This window comes from Gopherus flavomarginatus, chromosome 10 (assembly GCF_025201925.1).
Source record: "Gopherus flavomarginatus isolate rGopFla2 chromosome 10, rGopFla2.mat.asm, whole genome shotgun sequence".
Classification (NCBI taxonomy): Eukaryota; Metazoa; Chordata; order Testudines; family Testudinidae; genus Gopherus; species Gopherus flavomarginatus.
In genome coordinates, this window is record NC_066626.1 from 59876686 (window position 1) to 59902772 (window position 26087).

At 39.6% G+C, this 26087-nt stretch overlaps 1 protein-coding gene across 13 annotated transcripts in view; it reads right to left on the bottom strand.

The window, feature by feature from the left end:
* Positions 1-26087, bottom strand: part of KYNU (kynureninase) — an 81522-nt gene that overhangs the window by 38048 nt on the left and 17387 nt on the right. For 12 of the 13 annotated variants that reach the window (XR_007776475.1, XM_050969289.1, XM_050969290.1 and 9 more), the window contains 5 exons: positions 18527-18609; positions 11897-11958; positions 9678-9749; positions 8400-8474; positions 6835-6981 (listed from right to left, as the gene is read on the bottom strand). Coding sequence is in view for 12 of the 13 variants with exons in the window: in XM_050969289.1 (XP_050825246.1) it covers positions 6835-6981; positions 8400-8474; positions 9678-9749; positions 11897-11958; positions 18527-18609 (439 nt within the window). In the remaining variant the exon portion in view is untranslated. The remainder of the gene's footprint in view (positions 1-6834; positions 6982-8399; positions 8475-9677; positions 9750-11896; positions 11959-18526; positions 18610-26087) is intronic. The other variant, XM_050969287.1, reaches the window with a different exon arrangement.

Consider the following 26087-nt stretch of genomic DNA (forward strand, 5'->3'; position numbering starts at 1 on the left):
AGTTTGGAATAAGGAAAGAGCCTGAAACAAAACGTTTTATACACAAAACCACCACTAGATGGCAGCATTTTTAATTAAAAGAGTGATCTAAAACTTGTACTATCATGCTACCCCATTAAAGTGAAGAAAAAATAATAGCATATTTTGTGCATGGACTACAAGTTAATACTATTTTACATTTTTCTCTAAAGACACAGACTTTTTACAAGTGGCATGGTAGGAATGAGAGAGAGAGCATGGACTTTAATACATCTAAGCCTGTAATAAAACAAAGGATTTTTTAAAACTCTCTTTTGCTGTCTCTTGTCCAAAAGGCATCTCAGCTAAATTATTAAAAGAATACTTCAGTGTACTTAATCCCTTCTTAAAAAACTGTCTAGCTAACTGAATGAAACAGCATATACAAAAGTGTGACATGCTAATTCTAATGAAGCTGCTAATGAATTTGTGGAGCTGTAAAATTCTCTCAAAATGATGGGATGAACTGCCAGCACCTCATCACTTACCCAATATAAATATTAATGATGGGGGAACTAAAATAGGGGCAGAGTTCAGGTTTGGTTTGATAAGCATTCTAGCCTTCACACAGCAAGAACTTGTCTACACAGGAACATTCAGGACATTTAAGATGAATCAACTACAGAAGCGAAGTTAATGTACATTAAACACCTCCGTGAATGCTCTCATTCTGAAGTTATGAGGCCTTCACTTTTACTTCTAAATGAGAGTGGCCACAGAGGGTTTATTGCACATTAACTTTGCAGCTTTTGTTGATTCATTTTAAATTTTCTGAGTGTAGACATGCCCTGAACTATAGCTCATCTGAAGATCTTTCACTAGATTCTCATTGGTTCCAGTCAAAATCAGGATTATTGGGAATAGCCATGCCCAAAGAACATGCCAGCTTTCTACAAAAGCAACTTTAAAAGCAAAAAGAAGAGAACAAAGAAAGCTAGTAGTTTAAAATATCCGCCAAATCTTTGTTGTTGTAGATGTGTTGGTGCCAGGATATTCAAGATACAAGGTGAGTGAGGTAATATCTTTCATTGGACCAACTTCTTTTGATGAAAGAGACAAGCTTTTGAATTACATAGAGCTCTTCTTTAGGTACTTCATATTGTAAAGAATAAGTTCAGTGAGGTAGCACACGACTCCTTACAAGGATGGATCGCCTTGTGGTTAAGGCACCAGAGTGGGACCTTGAAGATCTGAATTCAGTGACAATGGATTTCCTGTATGACCTTGGGCAAGTTTCATTTCCCTTTACCTCAAGCTGCCATTTCTGAACTGAGGATGATCATGCTTCCCTACTTGATGTGTGGCACAGTTATGTGAACAGTAAGACTCTCTCTATAGCGATTTTAAATGGCAATTAAAGCAAACTGAAAGAGCTCTCACGGCACCAACTGTGCAGGGAGGGGAGCTGTGTGGGAATGTTGCTTACAGAGACCATGTGGAGCTCTCCATCTGCTTTTGGTAGAGAAGAGGGATATGTGGTCCCCACTGCATCCTCATCTTTATTTCAACTTCTGAAAGGCATTGTTGGAAAGTGTCTGGGTAGTTGCTGGTAACTGGCAGGTAGCAGCTCAGCATGGTCAATGACATTTGGAGAGAAAGAATTGACAGCTTCACTCAAGCACAGCTGGGATATTTTAGAAAGGAAGTCAGGAAGAGAAATGAAGATGAAGCATTTTAAAGCATTTCCTACTGGGACTAGAGAGATTAAAAATAGTGTACACAGAGGGCTAAAGGCACAGTATTTTTATTACATAATTTATTATACAAAAGTGAACTTGGAAGTTAAAGTTTCCTAGAAGTTGCCCATTTCTTAAGTGGTTCAGGAAATTAGAGAGTTAGCCCCTAAAAGCAAAGATGAAAAAAAGGAAAGTAATGCTATACCCGCCACTGCCTACACCCTGCTGAGGAGACCTTGGCACAATACGTAGTCATTTTCATTTATCCGAGAGACCGAAGATGGAAAAATAGCTTGAGGTGATTTTTCAAGCTTAATTTAGTTCATTTAATATTTAATGTCTTAATGAAGCTGTCTGTGTTCAGAGTTTTCACTCTGGGAGGAATCTTAGTTTAAGCAGAGAATTTAGGAAATTGATTTCAAAAAATTCAAAAGGAAATCAGTAATTTAATTCATAAATAATTGACCTCAGTGTTCTTAAAACACTTTTTCAGACCTTTCTGAAGTTGCATCTGAAATCTCTGTTTAAGCAGTTTTAGGACAATCATTGTGGTGTACCATTTAAACTCCATCTTTAAAAGATTTTAAAGACTTTCTGTGAAGAACATTTCCCTCTGCTACATTGTTTGACAACAATACTTAGTGAGTTGTTCTACAAATTATATTTATTTCCTTTCTCTCTTATCATACTTTAAATTTTCATTCTACATTTCCTTCCCTCTTCTCTTCTGTTCTCCTTGCTTTACTTTCTGTTCGTGAGATGTGCTGGTATATTAGTCATCAGGGCAGTGAGTTTTGCATTCTGATCTGAACAAGAGATGATTACAGCTCATTCCAGTCTATTTTGGCATCCAAAAGATTACAACTTCCTTTTGTAAAGTTTTGCAACTGGCCCTTAATTCTAAGTTTAATTCTAGCCACTAACAGTTTCATCATCTCCAAAAGGGGCAGAAAGATGTGGGTAAGGAGTTGAATGGGTAGCCATGGAAAGTACAGAGCATTAGTGTGATGTGATACTGCAAGTCTTCCTTGCCTAAATGTCACTAACTGCTGACATGGAGGGCTGATGATGCCTTCAGGGGATGGAGATGGGGATGAGGATGAGGTCAGCTCAGGATAGTTTTTCTAGTTATCACTGTCAGTTACATCAAGAGTTACATCAATGATAAAGCAATATTGGCAAATTAATCATGTATTTTAACCATCTTATATATGAAAAATGGATTGTTGCTTTTTATAAAAAGAATAAAAATACCTAATTTAGCTCTTCAGTTAATCTTGCCCTCCTTTGTATACACTTCTTCCTGCCCCTGCTGATCAAATGTGCATGCCATCTTCTCCTCTTCCCTGCCACTTAGGCCTTGTCTACACAAGGTTTAAGAGCAGTACATTTCAGATTAATTTACACTAATTTCTAATTGAATTCAAATCAAAATAAGGCTGATTTAAATCAAAATAAGAGTGTTCACACAGGGATTTGCACTAGTTAAACTAAATTGGTTTAAAGTCACACCCTTAGGTAAAATGGTGCAACTTTCCTGAGTAGACAAGGTCTTGGTTCCCTTTTCTCCTGGAAATTTTTCTCTCCTTTGTGGCTCTGGTCTAGGGGGATAGCTCATGTACCACTACCCCTTCTGTCATGTAACAGTGGCCCCTAATATACACAGCTAGTCTGGATCCCCTCGGTTTCCAGTTGCTTTTAAAGGTTTCTCAGACCTTCTTTGTAAGGAGAAGCCTGGAAACTTGTGGAAGCAGCTTCAAACCAGTTCTGTCAATACCCATGTCACCTATGAACTCTCCACAGACCACAGACTAGAAATTGCTGAAGTAAATGTCTTCAATATTTCGGGTGCCTGAGAATAGAAGAGTTTGTTGACTTTGTTGACTGAGGTAGAAGAGTTTGTTGACTTTGTATAAATGTATAGTATTTAGACATTGCAGAAGGCAGTACCTAAAAGGGTCTTTGAATGACTAAAATTTCTTGTCATGCTTTTAAGGTCTCCCTGACCAGCAACACATGAATAGTGCTTGGAACTGCACCTTTGTGTTGCATGAGTTTTCAGTAAATTTAGGATCCTGAATCCACCCCTCCCCAGGTCCTGAACATTACTGCATCAAAGGGGTTAAAGCACTTGACTTTCAATGGAAGTTGGCTCCTCAAGGGAGGGAGGTGCTCAACTGATACATGTCTCATTCCACCTTTATTTGGAATCATTAAAGCTTTGTAGATTTGAAGACAGAAGAGACTGTATTTGGCTTCCAATTCTTGATGCTAATGGGATGGATGATTGCAGGAAATTCACTGTCCTCTAAAGTATTTCTATCGCATAGATGTAATAAAACGTGTGACTTAGATATACATACACATAAATCCACCAATAAGCTGTAATGGGGACATTGTGGTCTGCACACCTTCCTGTACACACACCTCTAGCTCCTAATAATAATATACTAACATATAATATGCTACTTAAATTGCCTTTCATCAAAGAATATCAGGATTTTCTGAAAAACCAAGGGTGAAATTCTGACCTCATGAAGGGACAGGATTTCATCCTAATGCTTATAAATACCCCAATGAGCTAGGTACGTTTGTCATAACTGTTCTACTCAGATCTGAACCTTAGAGTTCAGAACATGAGAAGCTAGCATGAAACCTCTAAACTTAATTACCAGCTTGGATCTGATATCGCTGCCACCAGCCAGAATTCCAGTGTCTGGCTCACTCTGGTCTCCCCAAAACCTTCCCTGGGGAACCCCCAAGACTCGGATGCCCTGAGTCTCACCACAAAGGGAAATAACCCACTTCCCTTCTCCCTCTTTACCTCCTACCAGATTTCCCTGCCCTGGGTACTTTCGGAGATTCCCTGCTTCAAGTCCTTGAAACACAAGTACCGAGAGATCAATTTCTCTCTCCCCTCACCCAGAGGGTATGCAAAGTCAGGCTTAGTAAATCTAACACAAAGAGATTTTCCCCCTCCCTTCGTTTCTTAGCCTTAACCAGTGAAAAACACTTAAACAGGTCTTAAAAAGAAAGCTTTATATAAAAAGAAAGAAAAAGACATAAAATGGTCTTTGTATCAAGGTGACAATATACAGGGTCAATTGCTTAAAAGAAAAAATGAATAAACAGCCTTATTCAAAAAGAATACAATTTAACACATTCCAGCAACTACACACACGTAAATACAAAAAAACAATATAAACCTATTGTCTTACTATCCTTGTACTTACAACTTGGAAACAGAAGATTAGAAAGCCTGGAGATAGAAAGATCACTCTCAGAGCCGAGAGGGTCACCGAAACAAGACAAAGAACAAAGAACTCACACCCAAAACTTCCCTCCACCCAGATTTGAAAAAGTTTTGTTTCTTGATTGGTCCTCTGGTCAGGTGTTTGGTTCCCTGTGTTAACCCTTAACTGGTAAAAGAACATTAACCCTTAGCTATCTGTTTATGACAACATTGCTGTTCCATTAAGAGATGGGCAACATGGACATGACTTGTCAAGGTCATAGAGCACCCACAATGCCCTCAAGAACTTTTCTCATTCTGATTTGAGGACTATAGTTTTTCCTGTGTCTAAGACCCATTACAGGCAGAGTCACCTTCATCTTGCTTTGCCTATTCTACAGAGTTTACTTTTTCTCTAGTCACCAACCAGTAGTTGCCTCAGATAACACTGAGATACCAATCCCAGAAAAGCTTAAACATAGTACAGAATGTATGACTAATTTTCCTAATATTGAAAACATACAACATGCATACCTAAACACATATGGCCTGATGCACTTAACTCCAGCTTTCCAGTGAGTGAATGCTTTCATTGCCCCCAGTATAACCTTCTTTTATGAATTGATACAGTACACTAGCATTTGTCTACATCCTCTTTCTATCAGACTATCCCCTTCCCTTTAATCAAAAGATAGTGTTTTGAAGCTTGATTCATTAGAGTTAGCAAGGGACTAGGTGATCCTCAAGGAAGATGGTTTAAAAACATAATTACTAGATCTATGTGGCTCTAAAATGTGCAGACCTAAATTCACCCAAGCCAGTGCAATGCCAGCTTTAAGCCTGGCAAGGGGCAGATGCAGTTACCATTGCCTGTCCTCCCTTGCAGTTTCTGGCACAAGGGAAAGCAGCTCCAAAACATCTGTTAGTCTATAAGTGCCACAGGATTCTTTGCTGCTTTTACAGCTTTATGTGGCATTTAGAAAAATTAGATTGTTCAGTGGGTGCTCTCAATGTTTGCATCCCATGGTCTCTTTAGCTAATTTGTGGACCTGCATTTGTGCCCAAGGGGCTCAGCAGAGGAGAAACAGAATGTATAACAACAAATGGAAGCCCTGATATGATCAGGACTGAAGCCTCAAAAGGGTTAACTGTTCAGATACAGCTACACTGCAGGTTTGTAGGAATCCAGTAACATACAGTATTTTAATTCCTTGAGTATCTTAGGTCAGATAAGATATATCCAATAAAAAATGTGCCTCCTGATAAGTCTGCTGATCTCTTGTGGATAAGAAAACTTAATTAAGACTCTACCTTCCCCTGCATTCTGGAGGCAATCAAGACAGTTAAAAGAATTCACAGTAAGTCTCTAGTACACTGGCTGCAAGTTTCCAAGTCTGAGTCATTGTATTGAAAACCAGTCATCTCATGAAGGTGATATACTCAGTATCCTGCCTGTCTCCTGTTAACTAATCAGCTGAGTCAGAAGCTGTCAGCTCCACAAGGAACTCACCTTGCCCGACTGACTGGAGGCAAAATGCTGTGATAGCAGTTGCCAGTGAGTGGGTGAAAAGAAAGAGAACATAGCTAAATTCTGTTTAAATATAGCAGTCTAATGCACAGTTTTGTAGGTTTTGAAGAGTTTGGGATGATCATTTCCTTCCCCATTTAGAACTCTTAAGGAAGAGCCCTGCAGAATTTAATAAAGATAATAGCCTTTATGTAGATTTTTTTAACTCACCCAATAAGATTTCTAGGGGAAATGCAAGAATATGATTATGAGTTTCTACAAAATCTTCAGAGTGATTTAAATAGACCCCCTATATGTTACATACCTATCCAGTTCATTGGGTGGGGGAGGGTGGATTATTTTAAACCGATTTTAGAGAAGTAGTCCTGAAACAATTCTACCTTTTCTTGGCCAGCCTTTGTTATTCTGGGGATGTCAAACAGCTGTCCTGTGTAGTACTGCACTCCGCTCAGCAAAATTACAGCAACAGAGTCCCCCTCCTTCTCAATTATGTCAAGGATATCTTCAATTCTCAAGGTCTCCTCCCCCTAAAATAAAGTTAAAGCACATGTTTTACATCTACCCTGGCAGTAATGAAACTGTCATTTCTTATTTCACAATCTATATTTTACTATGTGCTGTGCTGCGTGCATAGGGAGATCAAAAGCGTATCCTAGCACAGCAGTGATCTACAAAGGTAGAGACAGGAAATAGCCTTTGAGTAGGTTACTCCAAAAAATCAAAAATCATTAGCAACTTATTTTCTAAGTGGTAGATTCTTAAAAACATTTGTTTTGCTTTCCAACGTGCTTCACTCCTCTCAATATTTCAGACAGTTTTAATTTACAATATAAAAAGATCTTGGTGCAAACAGAATACATCATGATTTTTATATGGCATTTAAAAATAGTGACACCCAAAAGTCTTAAAAGCTGCCTATCAGGTCTCACCCTTATTTTTCAGTACACTTCGTTTCCCACAGGAAGCTATTCTAAATCTGCCATATTTATATTTAAATAAATGGTACATCTGACATAATCAGAAGTACCAAAAAAATCCCAAATCTGAAGTCATTAAATATAAAGAAATTTCAACAGAAAAATCTAATTTTTATTCTATGTAGTAAGATTTTCTGCCTCTTTCCCCCCACATTTCTTCCCACAAAGTAGCATGTAAAAAACCCACTATCTAGGGATCACCTTGGCAGTGAAAACTCAGAATGAAATTAAATTTGCTACTTCAAAGAGCTTGGGTAAAATTTGCTAAATTGGAAGTAACTGCTATTATCTTAACAATCTTTGAACATCTATCAACGATTCAGGAGTAGGCTCTCTCTCCTCATGAGATTACTCAGATTTTAGAATCTAATGTTCAACATCCATATTATAGTTAGGTGGCAAACTTCTTAATGCTGAGAAGGGATGGTAATGCAATCTCTCTAAATAATCTGAATTAAATATTTCTTGAAAAAGACTCTTTCCTTAGGTTGTGATAATAAAGATACAGTATGTTGTCTTTATGGCAATTTTTTAAGACAGAAAACTATAAGGAAGCTACATGCTGATGCTTCTGAATTTTGCATTCTTTTAGGAACCTATTATGTTATAGCAATCAGAAAATGTACTATAAAATAACTGTTTTGAAAGATTATTTTCTTCCTAAGAGATAAATCCAGCAATTTAAGTCAGACAACACAGATAATATTGATACTTAAAGTCAGAAATGTATGGAAATCAACAGAATAGACAATTAGTGGCCATTGATAAGTTTATCTGAAAATTCTAGGCACATGAATAGAAATAGAAGAGATGCATGTACATAACAAATGACAACAGATGCTAAAGAATTTGGGGGACAACACCTCCATTCTTGTACTAACTACACATATATAGCCAATGCTAACTAAGCATATATAGCCAGTTTTAACAAGAATAGAAGAGTTCTGACATTTATATCCCTCACAAACCTTGCGTGGCTGTATCATGAGCATGCATTTCTCCACATCAAGTCCGTGAAGCTGAAGCTGAGACTCAACAGCATACTGAAAAAGAATAAACGTAGCACAATTTAGCAAAACAGAGATTTTAAAAGAAACGGCTGAGATTTTTAGATCAAATCTACACACACATCTTTCATTAAATTAGTGGATGAAATCCTGGCCCCATTAAATTCAATGGGCCAAAATTCCTATTGACTTCAGTGAGCCAAGGCTCTTTGGAGTAGGGACTGTCTTTTGTTCTGTGTCTGAACAGCATCTAACCCACACAATCGGGTTCTAGTCCATGACTTGGGCTCACAGGCACAACTATTAATAATCCCACCAAATGTCTATATCTCCAAGACAGCTTTGAATACCTCAGCCAATGGTTTTATCACTAAAGATACTGTATTGATAATATTTGGGGGGGGGGGTAATGTCAAATATAGTCAAACAGAAATACTGTGATATTGACAGTTAATCATAGTACAGTGGTCTGAGGTGAGGGCAGTTGTAGAGCTTATTATTGGGGTGTCAAAGGAACATAAATAGAGGGCACAGAGTGTGCACAAATGAAGTTATAGTGAACAAAGGCAAATGTAACTGTTGAGTTTTGTAGCCTAGAATAAAGGCAATCTGAACTTCATGCATCCGTGTAACTATCTTTGTTACAAATAATCCTATGAGTGATATTTGGAGTCATTTTAATGTGCCTTAAAGATAAAATTTCTTATCAATTTCCAAGAGTTTACTGAGTTGATGAGTAAGTAGCACTGGGCCACAAACTCAAAGAGTAATTTGCTGTAAACTGTGACACACAAACTATTGTTTCCTATTTCACAGCACACAAATTATGTTTGAATTAGTAATTTAAAATGCTAAAAAACAAGTATTTCCATCTCTGTCTGGGGAAATACAAGTGTTAATGTTGTGAGTTTTCTATTGATTTGGTTTCCATAAAGTAAAACAACAACATGAATTAATAAAACAGCTACAACTTCAGTTGATTTAGGCCAGCAGTTTGTTCAATGTCTTTAAAAAGACTAATAAATCAATGTACCCATTCAATCTTTTCATCTTGTAGCATTTTTATTTGAGCAAAAGGAATAAAACTGCAATCTGTAAAACATGCTGAGCTCAAAAGCATCTGACAGTTTTTATTTTTATTGTAATGGTACTTGGACAAGATTAGCTAATAAATATTCAAATCAGGCTACTGATACTCTTTCCAAAATATGATTAATAATAGAAATATGAATTTCTTACATGGTCGGAGGGAAAGGCTTTGGCTTCTAGAAGAATTTTATAACGACTTGGAGTAGGGCTAAAAAAAGATAACTGTTAAAAAAATGATATGTTGAAACACTTATCTAAGCCAAGACTAAAGAATTGATCCTCATGTGTAATTTAAGAAAAATACAAACAATTTGCATTTTTGTAGAGCATGTCAAAATAATCCCAGAGCACTTGAAAATATTTAGTCTTTACAATACTCTTTGACGTAGAAAACTTTTATAACATTGTATCCATTTTACAGATTTATAAATATGGCCACGGAGAGTTTAAGGGTGAAATCCCTATCTTTTTTAAGATAATGGCAAGATTCTCACTGACTTCAGTGAGGCCAGAATTACACCCCACATGATTTGGCCAAGGTCATACAAGCAAATTACTGGCAGAGACAGAACTAAAACACAGGAATCCTGATTTTCCATCCCCCTGCTCTAATCACCAAGATCCAGATTATTCTTTTCTGTAGAAAAGCCTGCAGAGGGAGTGCAGAGCTTTCCGCAAAGTTCCCATATCATCCTCTGGTGAGGGGGTGGTGTTTGCTGCCATCATCTTGTGATGAAGGTTGTAGGGTCTACCTCCAAACCTAGACAATCAGCAGAAACCTAGGTCATTCATGCAGAGATTGTCTGTGTACCAGCTCTGGATCACTGCATCACCTGCATCTCCCTAACAGAGAGACTTCCAAGGTGATGCACCGCAAAATGTATAATACAGACCCGAGCTGAATGTCATTTACCTACCTATGCTCTGTTTGTAGCCAAACCCACTAACTATAGCCCATCCACTTTCTACCCCCTCACATAATGTGGGATCCACACTGACAGAAAAAGTGGGAGCTCTGGGATTGTGCACAGAACTTGGGGGAACTGTGAAGTGATCTGACCCCAATGAAGCCAGCTTAATAATTCCATACTGAACAGTGAAAAGATTATTTACCTGGTGTTATATTTAGGGCCCTACCAAATTCACAGCCATGAACAATGAGTCACCAACCATGAAATCTGGTCTCCCCCCATGAAATTTGGTCTTTTGTCTGCTTTAACTCTATACTATACACATTTCAGGGGGAGACCAGAGTTTCTCAAATTGGGGGTCCTAACTCAAAAGGGAGCTTCAGGAGGGTCGCCCTTACTTCTGTGCTGCCTTCAGAGCTGAGTGGCTGGAGAGCAGCAGTTGCTGGCCAGGTGCCCAGCTATGAAGGCAGCACCCTGCCAGCAGCAGCGCAGAAGTAAGCGTGGCAATACCATACCAGGCCAACCTTACTTCTGCACTGCTGCATTCAGAGCTGGGTGGTCAGAGAGTGGTGGCTGCTTAATGGGGGCCCAGCACTGTATGCAGCACTGCAGAAGTAAGGGTGGCAACACTATACCATGCCATCCTTAATTCTGCACTGCTGCTGGCAGTAACTCTGCCTTCAGAGCTGGGCTCGTGGCCAGCAGCCACTACTCTCCACCTGCCCAGTTCTGAAGGCAGCATTGCCCACAGCTGCAGTGCAGAAGTAACGGTACCTGTACCGAACCCCCTTACAATATCATTGCAACCCTCTCCCCCACAACTCCTTTTCGAGTCAGGATTCTGACGATTACACCATGAAAATTCAGATTTAAATAGCTGAAATAATGAAATTTACTATCTTTAAAATCCTATGACTGTGAAGTTGACCAAAATGGACTGTGAATTTGGTAGGGCTTTAGTTATATTTATATACTATAGTCCTTCACAAGCTGAGCCCATATACGATGCATTTTCACTTAAATTGCAGAGAAATTATTAACACCTCCATTTCTCCTCAAAAAACAAATAATAGGTATTTGCACATGTATGTCCTGTACAAGAGTCTTGAATGCTCTTTAGTCATTGTTTTATAGAGTACATGAGAAAAGATCAGACTTGTCCTTAAAATGTTTGTGAAAAAAGCTTTTCTGCCTAGCTTCTGTGCTTTGTGTTTCCTATGGGCTGAGCAAGGTACTGTGTATGCCAATACATAGGTCAGAGCACTCAGCAAGACCCTCAAGTCTTATGAAAAAGGCATCGAGATCATTGTCCAGTGCTTTCTTGTAGGAACCTCCACGAAATATTTTAATTAACATAAATGAAGACTTAAAATCTTTTCAAATTCGAGATATATGGACTAAAGTTAATTTGACAATATCAAATTTAGTAAATATTGGAGAAAAAAAGAATGAATTTACCATCTGGAGATGCAGATTAACCGTCAGGCCATTCATTAAGGCTACTTCTTCCTTTCGAGCACCTGAAAAGTAATAACACAGAATTTTCTCTCTTTTCACCCTGTGTAAAGTTTGGTAAAAAGATGTAAAAAGCAAAGGCATGGTTTTTGGTCAATGTTTCTCAAAAGACTAGAAGGAATGTTTGATGTGTCATCCTACTGAAATAAAAAGTTCTCCTGTCTGACTCACTGGATCAGTTGACAAAAAATATGTGTTTTTCAGGTTTGATATAGCCATTAAGAGATAATGAAGTAGCTTCATTTCCCAGCAAACCACCAGCTGATTTATTGTTATCATTAATACCTTAGCCAAATTCAACAACAGTGTATGTTTGCCATAAGTACATCTCTAAACAAATATCTCTAAACAAAAATATATTTAAGGAAAATCATCTATTTTTTAAGTGGTTAGTATATAATGCCAAGCTAAAATGCATCCTTAATTTAAAAAAAAAGAAGATTTTTGCAAAATATAATTATTATCCACAGTCAAGCTTTTGAATTCAGCTTTTAGTACATAGCTTTGAGATAACTATATAGATATATGGAGGCTAATAGGAACGTCAGGCACAACTAACAGATTTTTCCAATATTGTTTTAACTGCTTATTTATGAACCAATTCTCAAACTCCTATCAGCTGCTGTGGAGGGTTTAGGCAGGATGAGGGGCTATATGTTATATAGGGCAGAGCTTAAACATGAAAAATTACCAGTTCCTGGCTTTGGTTTCATGTCTTTTTGTTGCAAAGAATTACAGCCATCTGTAAACCCTAGAGATGAATTAACACTTTGCCAAGTCCCTTTTGCTGGAAGACGGGCTTGTCTGGGTTCCCTGATATCTCTACAGCTGCGGAGTAGGCTTAAAGAGAAGCCATACAAGAACATGAGAGAACTAATGCTTGAAGGGGAGAGTGAACACACACACAAAGAGGAAAGCAAATAAGAAGGACCCTGCACCATGATTCTGCCATCCATTGGGCTCCAGAGAACTGTTCTGTTGGGATTGTCACTACTCTGGTATAGGAAAATTATAGTACTTGTGAATGGGCCTGAAGTAGAATGGTTTATGGCCAGGGGGTTTGGAAACGACATGAATTTATTGCCCCAAAACCTCTGTATTTATCTGCCTTATTTGCTACTACTGGATGAACGGCGAAGCACTATGCTGTCTAGGATGATTTACTGTTGTTGTTATTAATCCATAATAATTATTACAGTAGTGCCGAAGGACCAATCAAGAGTGGGAACCCACTGTGCTAGCCAGGGTACAAGTACAGTATTAGATGATCCCTGCCCTGAAGAGCTTATAATGTAAAATAGGTCTTCAGTTGCTCCTTTTGTGTGTCATTCAAGCTGCATTGTACAAGAGAGAGGAAACTGTGACAAGATTCTAAAGAGTCAGGAGATCTCCTGAAGAATTCCTCACATGGACTTTCCAGACTCGGTGGGCAGCAGTTTGAAGCCCTGTGAAGTTTGTTGGCGATGAGCACATCAAACCTGGTCATCAACAGGTATGAAACTACTCCACCCCCAGCCAACTTACACTTCTCAACTACCCTTTCTTTCTCTTGGCAGCAGGCTCCTGCAGCTGCCAAGCTGCTACATGGCTGCTCAATTGCAGCTGCAGAAGGGAGCCAGAGGGAGTTAGTGCAGCTCTGAGATGCATTAATTACATCCTTAATTTCTATATAGAAACATGAGGGCTGAAAAAGGGGTGGCACTATGAAGTGATGGGTCCACTGCCCCTACCTCCCCATCTCCATAAGCACACAGAGCCCCTTTTAACTAGGGCCACAGCGGAGCTAAAACTATCTTTTCTCTGCCTGTGCCTTGTACTACTGTTCAGTGCATGAACAAAAACGGTTGACTGCATGCCAACATCCCAAATTAAATGTGACAGACTATTTATCACATAAGTCTTGGTCTCTTGTAATTTATTTATTTAAAATTTAAAGCTTTCTTTTATTGAATTTCATGGCCACAAAAAACAAGCCTCATCCAAGCTATTGGAATCCTTTTTAACCTGCATTGTAGTTAAGAAACAACCCTTGTATGATCCAATTAACCTATTTTTATACTCAAAGATTCAGCATTCAAGAGACAAAACTATATTTGCCATTGCTATCTCCTATCTTTGTATCTTATCACTGAGGTAGAATAACCCCCTATATATTCTACTTGATAAATCTTTTTTTAATGAAAGGAAGCAGTGTTTGTAAAACACCATCCTTGCTACAACACTGGAAATAATTCTGATTGTGTTAGGCAACCATTGCCAGTTTTTTCCACCCCCTCCGCGACTGCAATAGGCATAGGTGATGGAACCAAGGGTGTAGGGGTGCTGCTATACTTCCTGGCTTGTTGTGGTTTCCATTATATGCAGGGTTTACAGTTTGGTTCAATGGCTCTCAGCACCCCTACTGTAAAAATCATTCCAGCACCCCTGGCAAGCGGAGTCTGGTTCTCACCAGAATAAGTAAAAAACACTTTGTGCAATGATTGGAAAAAGCTAAATGCCCCAATCCTGAAAACAGTTTATCACTCAGAGTCACTACCAATCTGCTCAGTGCTCAGTCTTTTCTCAACAGAGACCTGCCTGAGCACATTGTACAACAACAGCAATACAGTTAGTCTGATTTCATCAGAAGATGATCCTGCCAAGATTGTAATGTTTTTATAAAGTATAGTAGGAAAAGCCAAGATTACAGTTTCCCTGTTCCGCCATTTGGCTTAAGAAAAGAAAAGAGCTTTGACATCTAGTGACCTCGACTCTGCATTTCACAATATATTTACCATTCTAACTTTCATTTTAAAAGAAAATGTGTGCACATTTAATAAGCAAAGTGTTATACAGCTATAACCCTTTAAATGGACAAAAGAAAATCTTTACAGCCTTTAGTCCATTCCTGAATAAATCCCACTAGACAACATATACTTACTGCTTCTCAGAATAAGCTATGACAATTCTTCCTCCTCTATAACATGGTAAATAAACAGAATTTTAACTACCAAACGGTGTTAAAATTCTGTTTATGTCTTCACATTAAACCTACTAAAGGAAAAAGTCAGAATTCAGCCTTCCTCTCTCCTTGACACACATTGATATACTTAGCATTGCATGTTTCTGGGGAGAAAGCTTAACTGTAAATACCACATTGGAGGAGAACATTTTAATACAGGGTTGTTCATATTTATTTGCTTCGCTTTTTCACTGTTACGTAAGAAAAAAAAGAGCCTGAAATAATCAGTCCATATTATGGAGACATTACCAGTCTAGATAGTTGACGATTCATCCATTATTTGAGGGAGTTCTTATTATCTTAATTTGCTCCTTTTCAAAGAAATAATCATTTAGATTCTGCAAATTAGTTCTGAGGAAATTTCCCACAAATAAAATCCTGCTGGGCTGATTATCTTAATGCCAAATTCCAACTCAGACCACATTTTTACAGCTCAGTTATATAACCTTGGGGGAAAAAGAGAGAACAAGGGTACATAATGAACCTTAACTGCAATAGGGTTCAACAGGGCTACAGAATCCTGCCCACTGAAGAACTGAAAACACAACAAATGCAGGTTAATCGTGTGTTGACCTTTATTCATGGTTCACGCTGCTTAAAATGGATCAAGGTGTAACAGCTTAAAAACTTTCGGACTCTGGTGAAAGACTGGAAGAAATGTTTAGAAGATATATTATCTCTAAAAGAAAAGGGGTGAGCAGGGAGATTGGCGACAGCAGAAATGAGATGGAAGCTACACAAAGATTTAAATTTCCTACTCAACAATTCTCTTCAAACTGTGCACATTTTCTTTCGTTAAACTAGTATTTTAAAATATACTGTTTTTATGGTGAAATACAGAATGCAGAAGTCTGACAGATCTGCAACACAGAACACATCACTCCAATTCTCTACTTTCTGCCTGGCACTTAACATTTGCAGCTAGATTCATCCCTGCATCAGTGCTAGCACACGGTCTGAGCAGAGGATGCATGTACCTCTCCTATTGTGTGCTGTTGGGGGACAAGGTGCAGGCTGGTGCACTGAGACCACAACCCAACATGCGGGCTAATACTGTCTCGTTGTTTCTTTATACTCCTGTTGAACTGTCGGTATCCATTTGTTGTCTCTTGTCTTATACTTAGATTGTAAACTCTTTGGGGCAGGGACTTTTGTTTGGTGTTTGTACAGTGCCTAATATAGTGGGGGTCTATGACTAGGGCTCTTAGGTGCTACTGTAATACAAGCAACAAACAAAGGCTGGGGCAGCATCACTGTAACTTGCACCTCCTGCAGCCATGACTTATACAGAGCTTGTGGCAGTGGAAAAATCAGGGTGCAGGTCTACCTTGACTATGTGTGCTCCCACTTCAGTCTACCTCTGGAGCGCCTCCTATGCCAGAGCTTATGTGGAGGCAGTGCAGAAATTGCAAAGCATCTCTGCCCTGGGTAGCTGAGGGCGGTTCTATGTAGGGGGCTGTGTTGTCATCTTGTAAGTGGCACAAAATGGCCACGGCATTCAGATGTGCAGTTCACATGCTGTTCAAGGTTTCAGTCTTGACTTTCAACTGACATTCTCCAGAAACTCTACAATATTAACAACCTCCCTCAGAACACAATCCTTGCCATCATGGATGTCACCTCCCTATACACCAACATTCCTCACAATGATAGCATTTCTGCCTGCTTCAAATATCTACAAGACAACACTCAGATATTCATCCCAAACACATCGCCAAATTCCTCCAAACCCAACCCCTCCAAACATGCAGACACACACACACAGACCCCTTGTCACCTATCACCCCACACTGGAACCCATATAGGGTACTATTAAACAGTTACAACCCATACTCGATGGGGACCACATTCTGAAATAAATCTTTCCTGAACCCCCTCATCTGGCCTTCAAACAATGCTTCAACCTCTCCAAGCTCATTGTCAGAAGCAAGCTCCTCACAAACCACACTGACCAACTCAAAGTGGCACCAGACCCTGCCATGACAGATGCAAAACCTGCAGCTATGGTGATCAATATCCCTCAGGACACATGGATCCTTTCAAGATCCATGAGCCCTACATATGCCTATCACAACACGTGGTGTACTTCATCAAGTGAAACAAATGCCCCCAAACAATAACTATCATTATACTCTTGAATGAACTCACACACAAAAATGATAAAAGACAAAAACACCATATCAGCCATATCGTTGAATACTTTTCACAAAATGATCAGTCCATATCTGACTTCTCAGTCCTTGAACTCAAAGGAAACCTGCACAACACTTTCAAAAAGTGAGCCTGGGAGCTTAGATTTCTAACTTCGTTAGACACTAAAAATCATGGTGTTAACAAAGACACTAGATTTATGGTTTATTACAACAATCGGTAACTCACTAACCCCACTTTCTTTTTTGTCCTATGACTGCAAAGGTTTTAACGGGACAATTCTCCATGAGTGGTCTCTTAGAACGTGTGTTAACTACTTATGCTAAAAAATCTTTTCCACTTCATATTTAGCTATGACATTGAGTAACTTTGACAGACCTGAAGAAGAGCTCCATGTAGCTTGAAAGCCTGTCTTTCATCAGCAGAAAGTTGACACAATAAAAGATATTACCTCATTCACCTTGTCTTTTTAGTATCCAGGCACCAATATGGCTACCACCACATTAACGCTAGAGTAACCAGGTGTACTCATTTTTCAGCTTGGCAGATTCTTTAGAGGGGTGCAATGAGGGGATTGGTGCTCACAAGAGATGCCAGTCAAATTTTCTCTTTTTTGGCAGCTGGTTCTGCTCCCATGCTGATGAGATAAACTCTTAACATGGGGCAGGGTTTCATGCTAGATCACAGAGTCGTAGGCTGTAAGGCCAGAAAGGACCATCATGATCATCTAGTCTGAACTCCTGCACATCGCTCCCACTGAATCTTACCAACCCACTCCTGAAATAGACCCATAAGATGAGTTACTGAAGTCTTCAAATCCTGATTTAAAAGACTTAAAGTTACAGAGAATCCACCATTTACTCTAGTTTAAACCATCAAGTGACCCATGACCCATGCTGCAAAGGAAGGTGAAAAAAAAATCAAGAGTCTCTGCCAATCGACCCTGGGGGGAAAATTCCTTGCCAATCCCAAATATGGCAATCAGTTGGACACTGAGCATGTAGGCAAGACAAGGGGGAAAAGTAGGAAACATCTAAACAACAATCATTTGCTTTAAAACCAAAGGAATTATCATTGTTTCACTCCGACTCTCCCTTTAAAAGAGAAATGAAGTATTGTTCACTGCCCTTTAAGGGCTTTGGCTTCATCTATAAGACCAAGTGGTTTATGATGATCCCAGAAGCCCTCACTGCAATTAATTTCATGATATACACAGGGTCATATATTATCATCCTCATCCATCTCCTAAACCACGTATAGACCTTAAAATAAGTGGTACTCCATGTACTGAGCAGTCAGGAAGACTTCTGTGAAACAAAGTGCTCAGAATTAAGTTTCGGATGTAAAGTTTCTGGGTTCTCCACCACAAGACGACATATTACGCTTATTTAAAAACAGTTCTCTTTCTGGCTCACACATACCCACAATATCAGCCATAAGCTCCACGATGCACTCGTCTCCTAAAGCCCATGGGTGTTTACCACTGAAATGGCCATGAACACCTCTGAAAAGGAAGAGAAACAAATGATGAAAATGTATTCTGTTCCCTTTGGCACATTGCTAACCACACTAACTCATTCCGCCTCACTATGGGGCTTGTATAATCTGAACACAGTACACTTATTATACCACATGAGCTCGTAACAAATAGTCACCAACAATGAATTTACTGACATCTAAGAGGGGTTTGAAAGACTGGAAAACATCTAATTCAAAATTTTAACCAATAAACAAACAAATAAACCCCAAAATGTATGTCTTGTTTAGAAAACCACAAAGGGCGAGATTACACCTTTGTCATAAGCCCTGTATAAATGGGCAGCACATAGTTGCACAGTCTCAGGAGCAGACTGGGTACAAGATGGGAACTTGGTGGGGCTTGCTGTGTGTGTGTGGAGAAGAGAAGTAATCCGTACCAGCTATATACCTGGCATAGTTGTGCTGGCTGGTGCATTGGAGCAGGCACTTCCCATCCCTGCCCACCAACTCCACACACATGTGAGGGAAGGGGACTACTGACTCTGCAATGCTGCTTTCCTACCTGCACTGCTAACAACAATTCTGGTAGCCAGCGCAGAAGAGTAAGGGATGCTTTATGGCTGCATAGCATAAGCCACAATCTAGCCCAAAAGCAGCATTTACATCGAAGGGGGGCTATGTAGGGTGGAGGAGGAAGAACAGGAAGGTTTCCTTGCTGTTAGGTAACAGCAATCCTTGTCAGAGATGATTTATAGCCTCCTTGAATAGAAAAAGCTTTGCCCACTTGAATTCACCATATTGCACAAAATGACATGTATGTGTATGCTGTATATTCAGGGGTGAACCTGCTCCGGACATTTCCTTTCTTCCCCCTAAAAAAATATTGAGAGCCATAGAACCCCAGATGCAAATGTTCATTGAATTTGAGGGGTGTCTGAAACCGTAGCTGGTATTTCTAAATTGTATTTTGAAAATGATTCCTCTTTTTATGGGGACCAAACCAAATACCTGTAGTATTTGGAATGTACATCTGAATCTAAACTACATTGTTTGAAGTCATCTCTGCTACACTGCAAAAAGATAACTTTGTAAGGTAGCCAATGTACTTATAAATCTATACATGCAAAATGCAAATGTTTAATTACAAAATAAATCAATATATGAAAAAATAATATTGGTGTTAATGTAGGGGAATGTTATTCCTGGATTCCTCTCTCATACACCGTACAATTTTCCTGCTTGCAAAACACCAGAAGGCATGTGTGGAATCTGAAATACCAGACTGCAGGTGGCTGAACTGAAAAAGAATAAAGCTGCTTCAGAAGAGGAACTGGGCCAGTGAGGAAATGTGTGGAGAACAAGAAGAACCAGAAGGTGTGACAAAAGTAAAAAAGAACCATGGTCTAAATAAACCTTTGGAATTGCAGCAGGCTTATGAGGTTCCCCCAAACTCGGGGGACCCTTCTGGTATATGAATGTATCACCAAACACGTTGTATGAACTAGTCACCAACCTCAGAAGGGCTCATACCCTTTCCGACCTTCTTTAGAATGTTTTCCCCAAGCAATTCCAAACCCTCCTCCAATCAATTTTTGTCCTGCAGCACTGCTCTTCCACACATATATGGACTTTTTATAATCCTATGGTTTCTGATTGACATGAGCCACATTTACACTTTAGCAATTAACTAATTCAGAGCAAAGAACAATTTCTGAACAAAACAAAGCTATGTGTTACCCATCTCAGCCCCACTTTGCTCAGGAAGAGCAAACCCTTGCACTGGCCCCTATGTAGATGCACAATGGAGCAAAGATGAGCGAAGAAACTGCCATCTCCCCCATCTTGTTTACAAGCAGCTCAATCTGGCTCTAAGATATTAAATGAGAAAAAATCTAACACTGAGACCAGAGGATATCACTTCCCCCCTAATGCAGATACGATCTTTATGAGCTGGGCTGAAGCATCTTTTCCCATCCTTAAAATTAAATCCTAAAGAAATAATTTTAATAGGAAATAGGCATGATTCTTGTAGGCAAGTAATATTTCCAATATGATAGATGAAGAAACTGAGGCAGAGATTCTCAGTGACCAGTAGTTTTGGGGCAGAAGAAGTCAGGCTCAGAGCCAGGAGGATTAATATGAAAGAGTTTCTAGGCTGGGCTCAGTCCGTAAAACAATTTACCTCTGTCTCTGTGCAGAGGATAACAAGTAGACAGCCAACACTAACTTCCTTTCAAAACTAATCTTTACGATAGGATAGCAACCAACCAAGCTTTGGCAATACAGATTGTTGATGGGAAAACAGGAGGATTTTCCTTGGGCTGAATTATCTCCCTGTCCTCACTGGATTTGCAGTTCTGAAAAGGGCACACCAGACATGGCTGAGTGGAAAGTGACAACAACCTATGGGATTTTCTTCTTTCTTTAGCTTTCTCCCATCTACAGACATTAATGTCCTCCTAAGGTGAAATTACTGGTGAAAGGTCTCTTCACCAGCATGTTCTGTAACACAATTCCAGAACCTTGGACACTTTTATATTTTATTTTGTGAAGAAAAAAATGAAAATAAAAGCAAAATGGAGAATGGGAGAAGCAGTATTAATTATTATTATTCATATTATTATGGAACAGCTTTCAGCCTGTCTCTTTCCTGATGTTCAACATAAATGCTAAGAGACAAAAATTATTACAGCTAAAATGGTACTTAAAGGCATATTCTTGGCTCCTTTTTTATTTTAATCACATAGAACTCTGTAGCCTTTGCTGATGGCACAATACATTCTATTACACTTAGGTTGTAAAATTCTATGCTCTGCCTCAGAGAATTTATCTTTCTGCATATTATGTCACCCCATTCCCAAGTCTGGTAGACACTGGGGATAATAATCTTAAGGAATTAGCAACAACTGCAGTTCTCATGGCATTCTGCTCATTGGACATCAGACAGATAGCCTATTGTCTCATTTTGTTTCCGCTCTACCCTTAGATAGTTACAGAGATTTAAGTGGAGGTACCCAAATAAATGAACACATGCCTGGTTCATCAAAGCACATGAGAAAAGCTGATACAGAACCTTTGTGTAGACTACAGAGTTTCTCACTGAGAAAATTAATATTTATGCAGTTGCTTGTCTGTTTGCAATTTGACATGACATCATAATGCCATTTTCCCTTTAAGATCTTTAGGGGCTGTCCCCCCAGCTGATTTAAAGTTCACTAGGGACATAATCAATCTCCAACTTCAAGGGTCTTCTGGTCTCATCCAAGCTTGTACAAGAGGGGCAGGAAGGGAGGGAGAGAGAGAGAGAGAATCCTTTCCTGTCCCAATTATCTACAAACAAAAGGAAGGATCTTCCTTTGCCAGTGTTTTATGAGCCAATACAGATATTTAAATTTTGATTACAGTTTCAACTATAGAAAGAAAGGAAGAAATGCATGGAGATGAGAGTTATATGGAAGAGTAGGATAAGAGCAAAACCAAGAGAAACAAAGCAACAGGACATTTAAAGCTCTAACGGAGGAGTTCTCAAACTTCATTGCACTGTGACCAACTAATCTTCATCTGACCAACTGGTCCCTCTAATTTTTCCCACCATGTGTGGAATGACTTGCTATGTGCCCCAGTATGAAGGTGATGTGTCACACACCACCTTCATATTGGGGCACATAACAAAATTTATGTGGTGGGGGTGGGGCCGCAGGGTTCAGAGTGTGAGACAGGGCTCAGGGCTGGGGTGCAGGGTCCACCTCCTCCACCATCTGGACCCACATTGCTCCTGGACTGCAGCATCCTTTTCAGGACATGGCCCCTCTGGCTGTGCCCCAGCCTCTTGTCTCCCACCTCTCGGGGAACAGGCAGTCCTCAGTCCTTCCACTTGCCTCAGTGGCCAACTGCAGTCTCTAGTCTAGCCCCTGGCTTCAGGGGCAAACTGCAGTCTGGATTTAGGCCATTCTCCTCATTGGCAAGTAGGGGTAAATGTGGGGGAACCCAGGTCCACTCGCTACCCTGAGTCATGGCCCAGGAACCCAATAGCTAGCAGCCACTTTCTGCCCCTCCTCCTATTCCTGCTGCCTACTTTCCCTGGGCCACTTCCCCCATAGCCCTAGTACCTTCCATGCCCTTGCTTCAGGGCCTCAGCCTCAGCTCAGCTCAGCTCAGCCTAGCCTAGCCTAGCCTAGCCTAGCCTAGCCTCCAATCCTTCTCCGCAGACAGTCTTTACCCCTGAGCAGCTCTTTATATATAGGCTGCTCCAGCAAGCCTTCTCTTGATTGGCTCTCCCAGTGAGCCCTTTTCTGATTGGTTGAGTTCTGCACAGCCTCCCTCTGGCTGCCTTAACCCATCTCCTGTCTGAGTGGGGCAGCCACCCCACCACAACAAGCTTTCTCTGGCAGCTGGTGTTCTTAGAATTGTATCATCTAATCCTGATACAAGTATCAACACATGATGTTAGAAAATGCTGGTGGCCTATAGCATATCTACACTAGCACTTCCATTGTTGCCTACCAACCACACTGTAAAACTAGCACTGTAACTAATGAAAACTGCCAAAACTTGTTTACCGTATTCTTATTCCTTCGTACCTCCATCCACACAAGCCTGAACTTGGTGTATGATTATTTGTGATGTATGAACCAAGAGAGAAGGCTGGTCGAGTGCCAATGGCCAAAGTACTGCACTGATTCTGATATTATCATAAAGCTTCCTCAACTGTGTGTAAGGCAAGGAAGAGATTCTTTGCCTCCAGTAAAGCATCTGCTAATTCTCTATCAGCTAGTTTTTCTGGGGATATTGACAATTTGGTTAATCCTGCCTGTCTTATCTTGGGGCTGATTCAAGAATCTTCCATTGTCAGGATGTTACTAGTTTGCATAGAAAAATTGCTGATTTGGGCTGAATTGTCAGCATTGGAAGCAGGACAGTATTGTGGTGGAACAAATACTCTATTTGAGTTCCAGATAGAGTGTTCTGAAGTGCTGCAATATGATGGTAGAACTCTGCGTGACAAACTGTGTTCTAGATCAGGGTTCGGCAACCTTTCAGAAGTAGTGTGCTGAGTCTTCATTTATTCACTCTAATTTAAGATTTCGAGTGCCAGTAAACATTTTAACGTTTTTAGAAGGTCTCTTTCTATAAGTCTATAACATTTAACTAAACTATTGTTGTATGTAAAGTAAATAAGGTTTTTAAAATGTTTAAGAAGCTTCATTTAAAATTAAATTAAAACGCAGAGCCCCCCAGACCAGTGGCCAGGACCTGGGCAGCATCACTGCCACAGAAAATCAGTTCACGTGTCCCCTTCAGCACATGTGCCATAAGTTGCCTACCCCTGTTCTAGATCCATGCCTTATCTGTCTGATGAAGGGTGGGGATGAAGGGCCAAGGTGGGGGGAGGTACTACAGCAAGTAGTAATGGGGACTGCCAGTGCTTCCCTTAAGTCTGCTGCTCTTAAGAGACATTTCTTGAGCACAGGTCATAGCAAACCACCACTTAACACTGACAATCTAAAAATTGCCCTGTGTTGGCAGTGCCAGATTTCCAATTAGACACAGTAGACCCGTGCCTAATTCTCTGGCATTCTAGGGGCGCCTAAAAGTTAAAATTTGGTTTTTAAAGTTTCATTTTTTACAGAAAACACAAAGGTCAGATGTAGGTGGCAGGTCGGGGTGGGGGGGGACGCTGAAGATGCTGTGCCTATAGGCATGGAAGAGAGAACTATAAGGTTTATTTTCCCATCTTTAGAAAGTGGATGCTGCAAGAAGAGTAATATTTAGGGAGGGTGGAGTATGTTTCATCACCTCTGCTGTGCTGTGTGGTGTAATTAGTTACCACCATATTTGAGAGGATTGCTGTTAGTTCCCTGTTTTCGTATTTGCTTGATTATTTTTCAGTGACTGATTAGGATGCCTAGAGGATAAGATGGGCACCTTTTAGTTGTTTGTATAAATCAAAATAAATAATAAAGGATTCAAGAAAAGGACAGGAAAATTAAGGGGGTGCAGGTGAGTGGGGGCAAAGGACTAGGGGGAAGAAAAGGAGACAGGGACCAGTGAAAAGGAGAAAGGAACAGAACAAGACTTGGAGCAAGTTGGAAAGTGCCAACATAGGGGGGTAGAGAGAACCCAGGCAAGAGAGAAGTTTCTAGTCTCTCCCCAGACCCTAATCTGTTTAGCTGTTTAATCACATACAGCTCAAGATATTTGCTATTCTGCTTCCAATTGCCGCTACTGGGCAGTATTCCTTTGCTATCTTGCTTACCTGAAAAACAACCAAAGCAGTACAATGAGAGAGCACTGTTTGAATGGACGAGCTTTGAAATTTACTGAAAGGAGATCCAAGATACTAACACACTGATAGAAAAGGTGAAGTACTGCTTTACAAGACAGCCAGGATCCCTGAGAGTACTGCTTGTGTAAAATATTATTTACTTGCTTTCATAAGGATACATCTCATTTGCATAATGATATTTATTTGATTTCTTTTACTTATTTGTATTACCTCACTTACCCCTCACTGCAAAATCTTAGATTGCCAACACATAGGCCATTAAACAGTCATCAGTTGTAACAAACCTCACATACTATTTACCTGTCCTGGCATTTACCTAGTTGTGCTTGGTAACCTAAAGGTAAAAGGCACCATAAACCATTTTGAATGGCTTCAACAATCTACTGTCTCTTTTTATTATTTTTTTTTCCTTTTGCATGCTGACTTCTCCAAGCATAATCTTCTCTGTATTGTGTATTCTCTGTAATCTGTATTGACCCTATTTTGACATTCTCAGTTGCCTTAGGTGTCTCTATAGCTAACACGGTGATATAGTTTTTTAACTTTCTGCTATTTACTGAGTAAGGTGTTTTGGGCCAAACTGTATTTTTCACAAGAAGCCTTTGTAGATTTGTTCCCTCTGTTCAGAGGGTTTGAAATCATGTTTACCCAGAATTTTTTTTCTAAGATCTAGTTTTTGTTTTGAAGGCATTTTTGATATTATGGAACCTCATGCTGCATCGCCTTTCCTTTTGGATTTTTACATTCATTGAGCAGTAAAAAAATCCTTCATTGTCACAAAGACAAACAGAAGAATGGAGAGCAAACCAACAAAAATGGAGCTGAAATATGCTCTCTCTGCATCATTTTATAGAGGAGAGTCGTATCTGACTTTAACCTTTTGAAAGAAGCCAGCCGTTTCCATGATAAAGTACGATAATCATACAGAAATAGACAGGGTTGCAATTTTTTAAAATGAATACAGAAACTGCAGAGCTGTGCTGAATTAATAGCCAAGAGGAAAGAATGTTTCACAAAGTTCAAATTCATTCAGAACAACTCCTTCCTCCCCTATAAGAATGTACCTAGCTATTGTAAGTTTTAAGCCATTTTTATTAACTGCAATTTTGATCTTTTAAGGAGTAAAACAAGCAAGTGCAAACATTTCCACATTTACAGTGTAATGTACATTATTAGGCTTCTGTAGCAGCCAATTGCCTATGGTAGAAAATGTATCC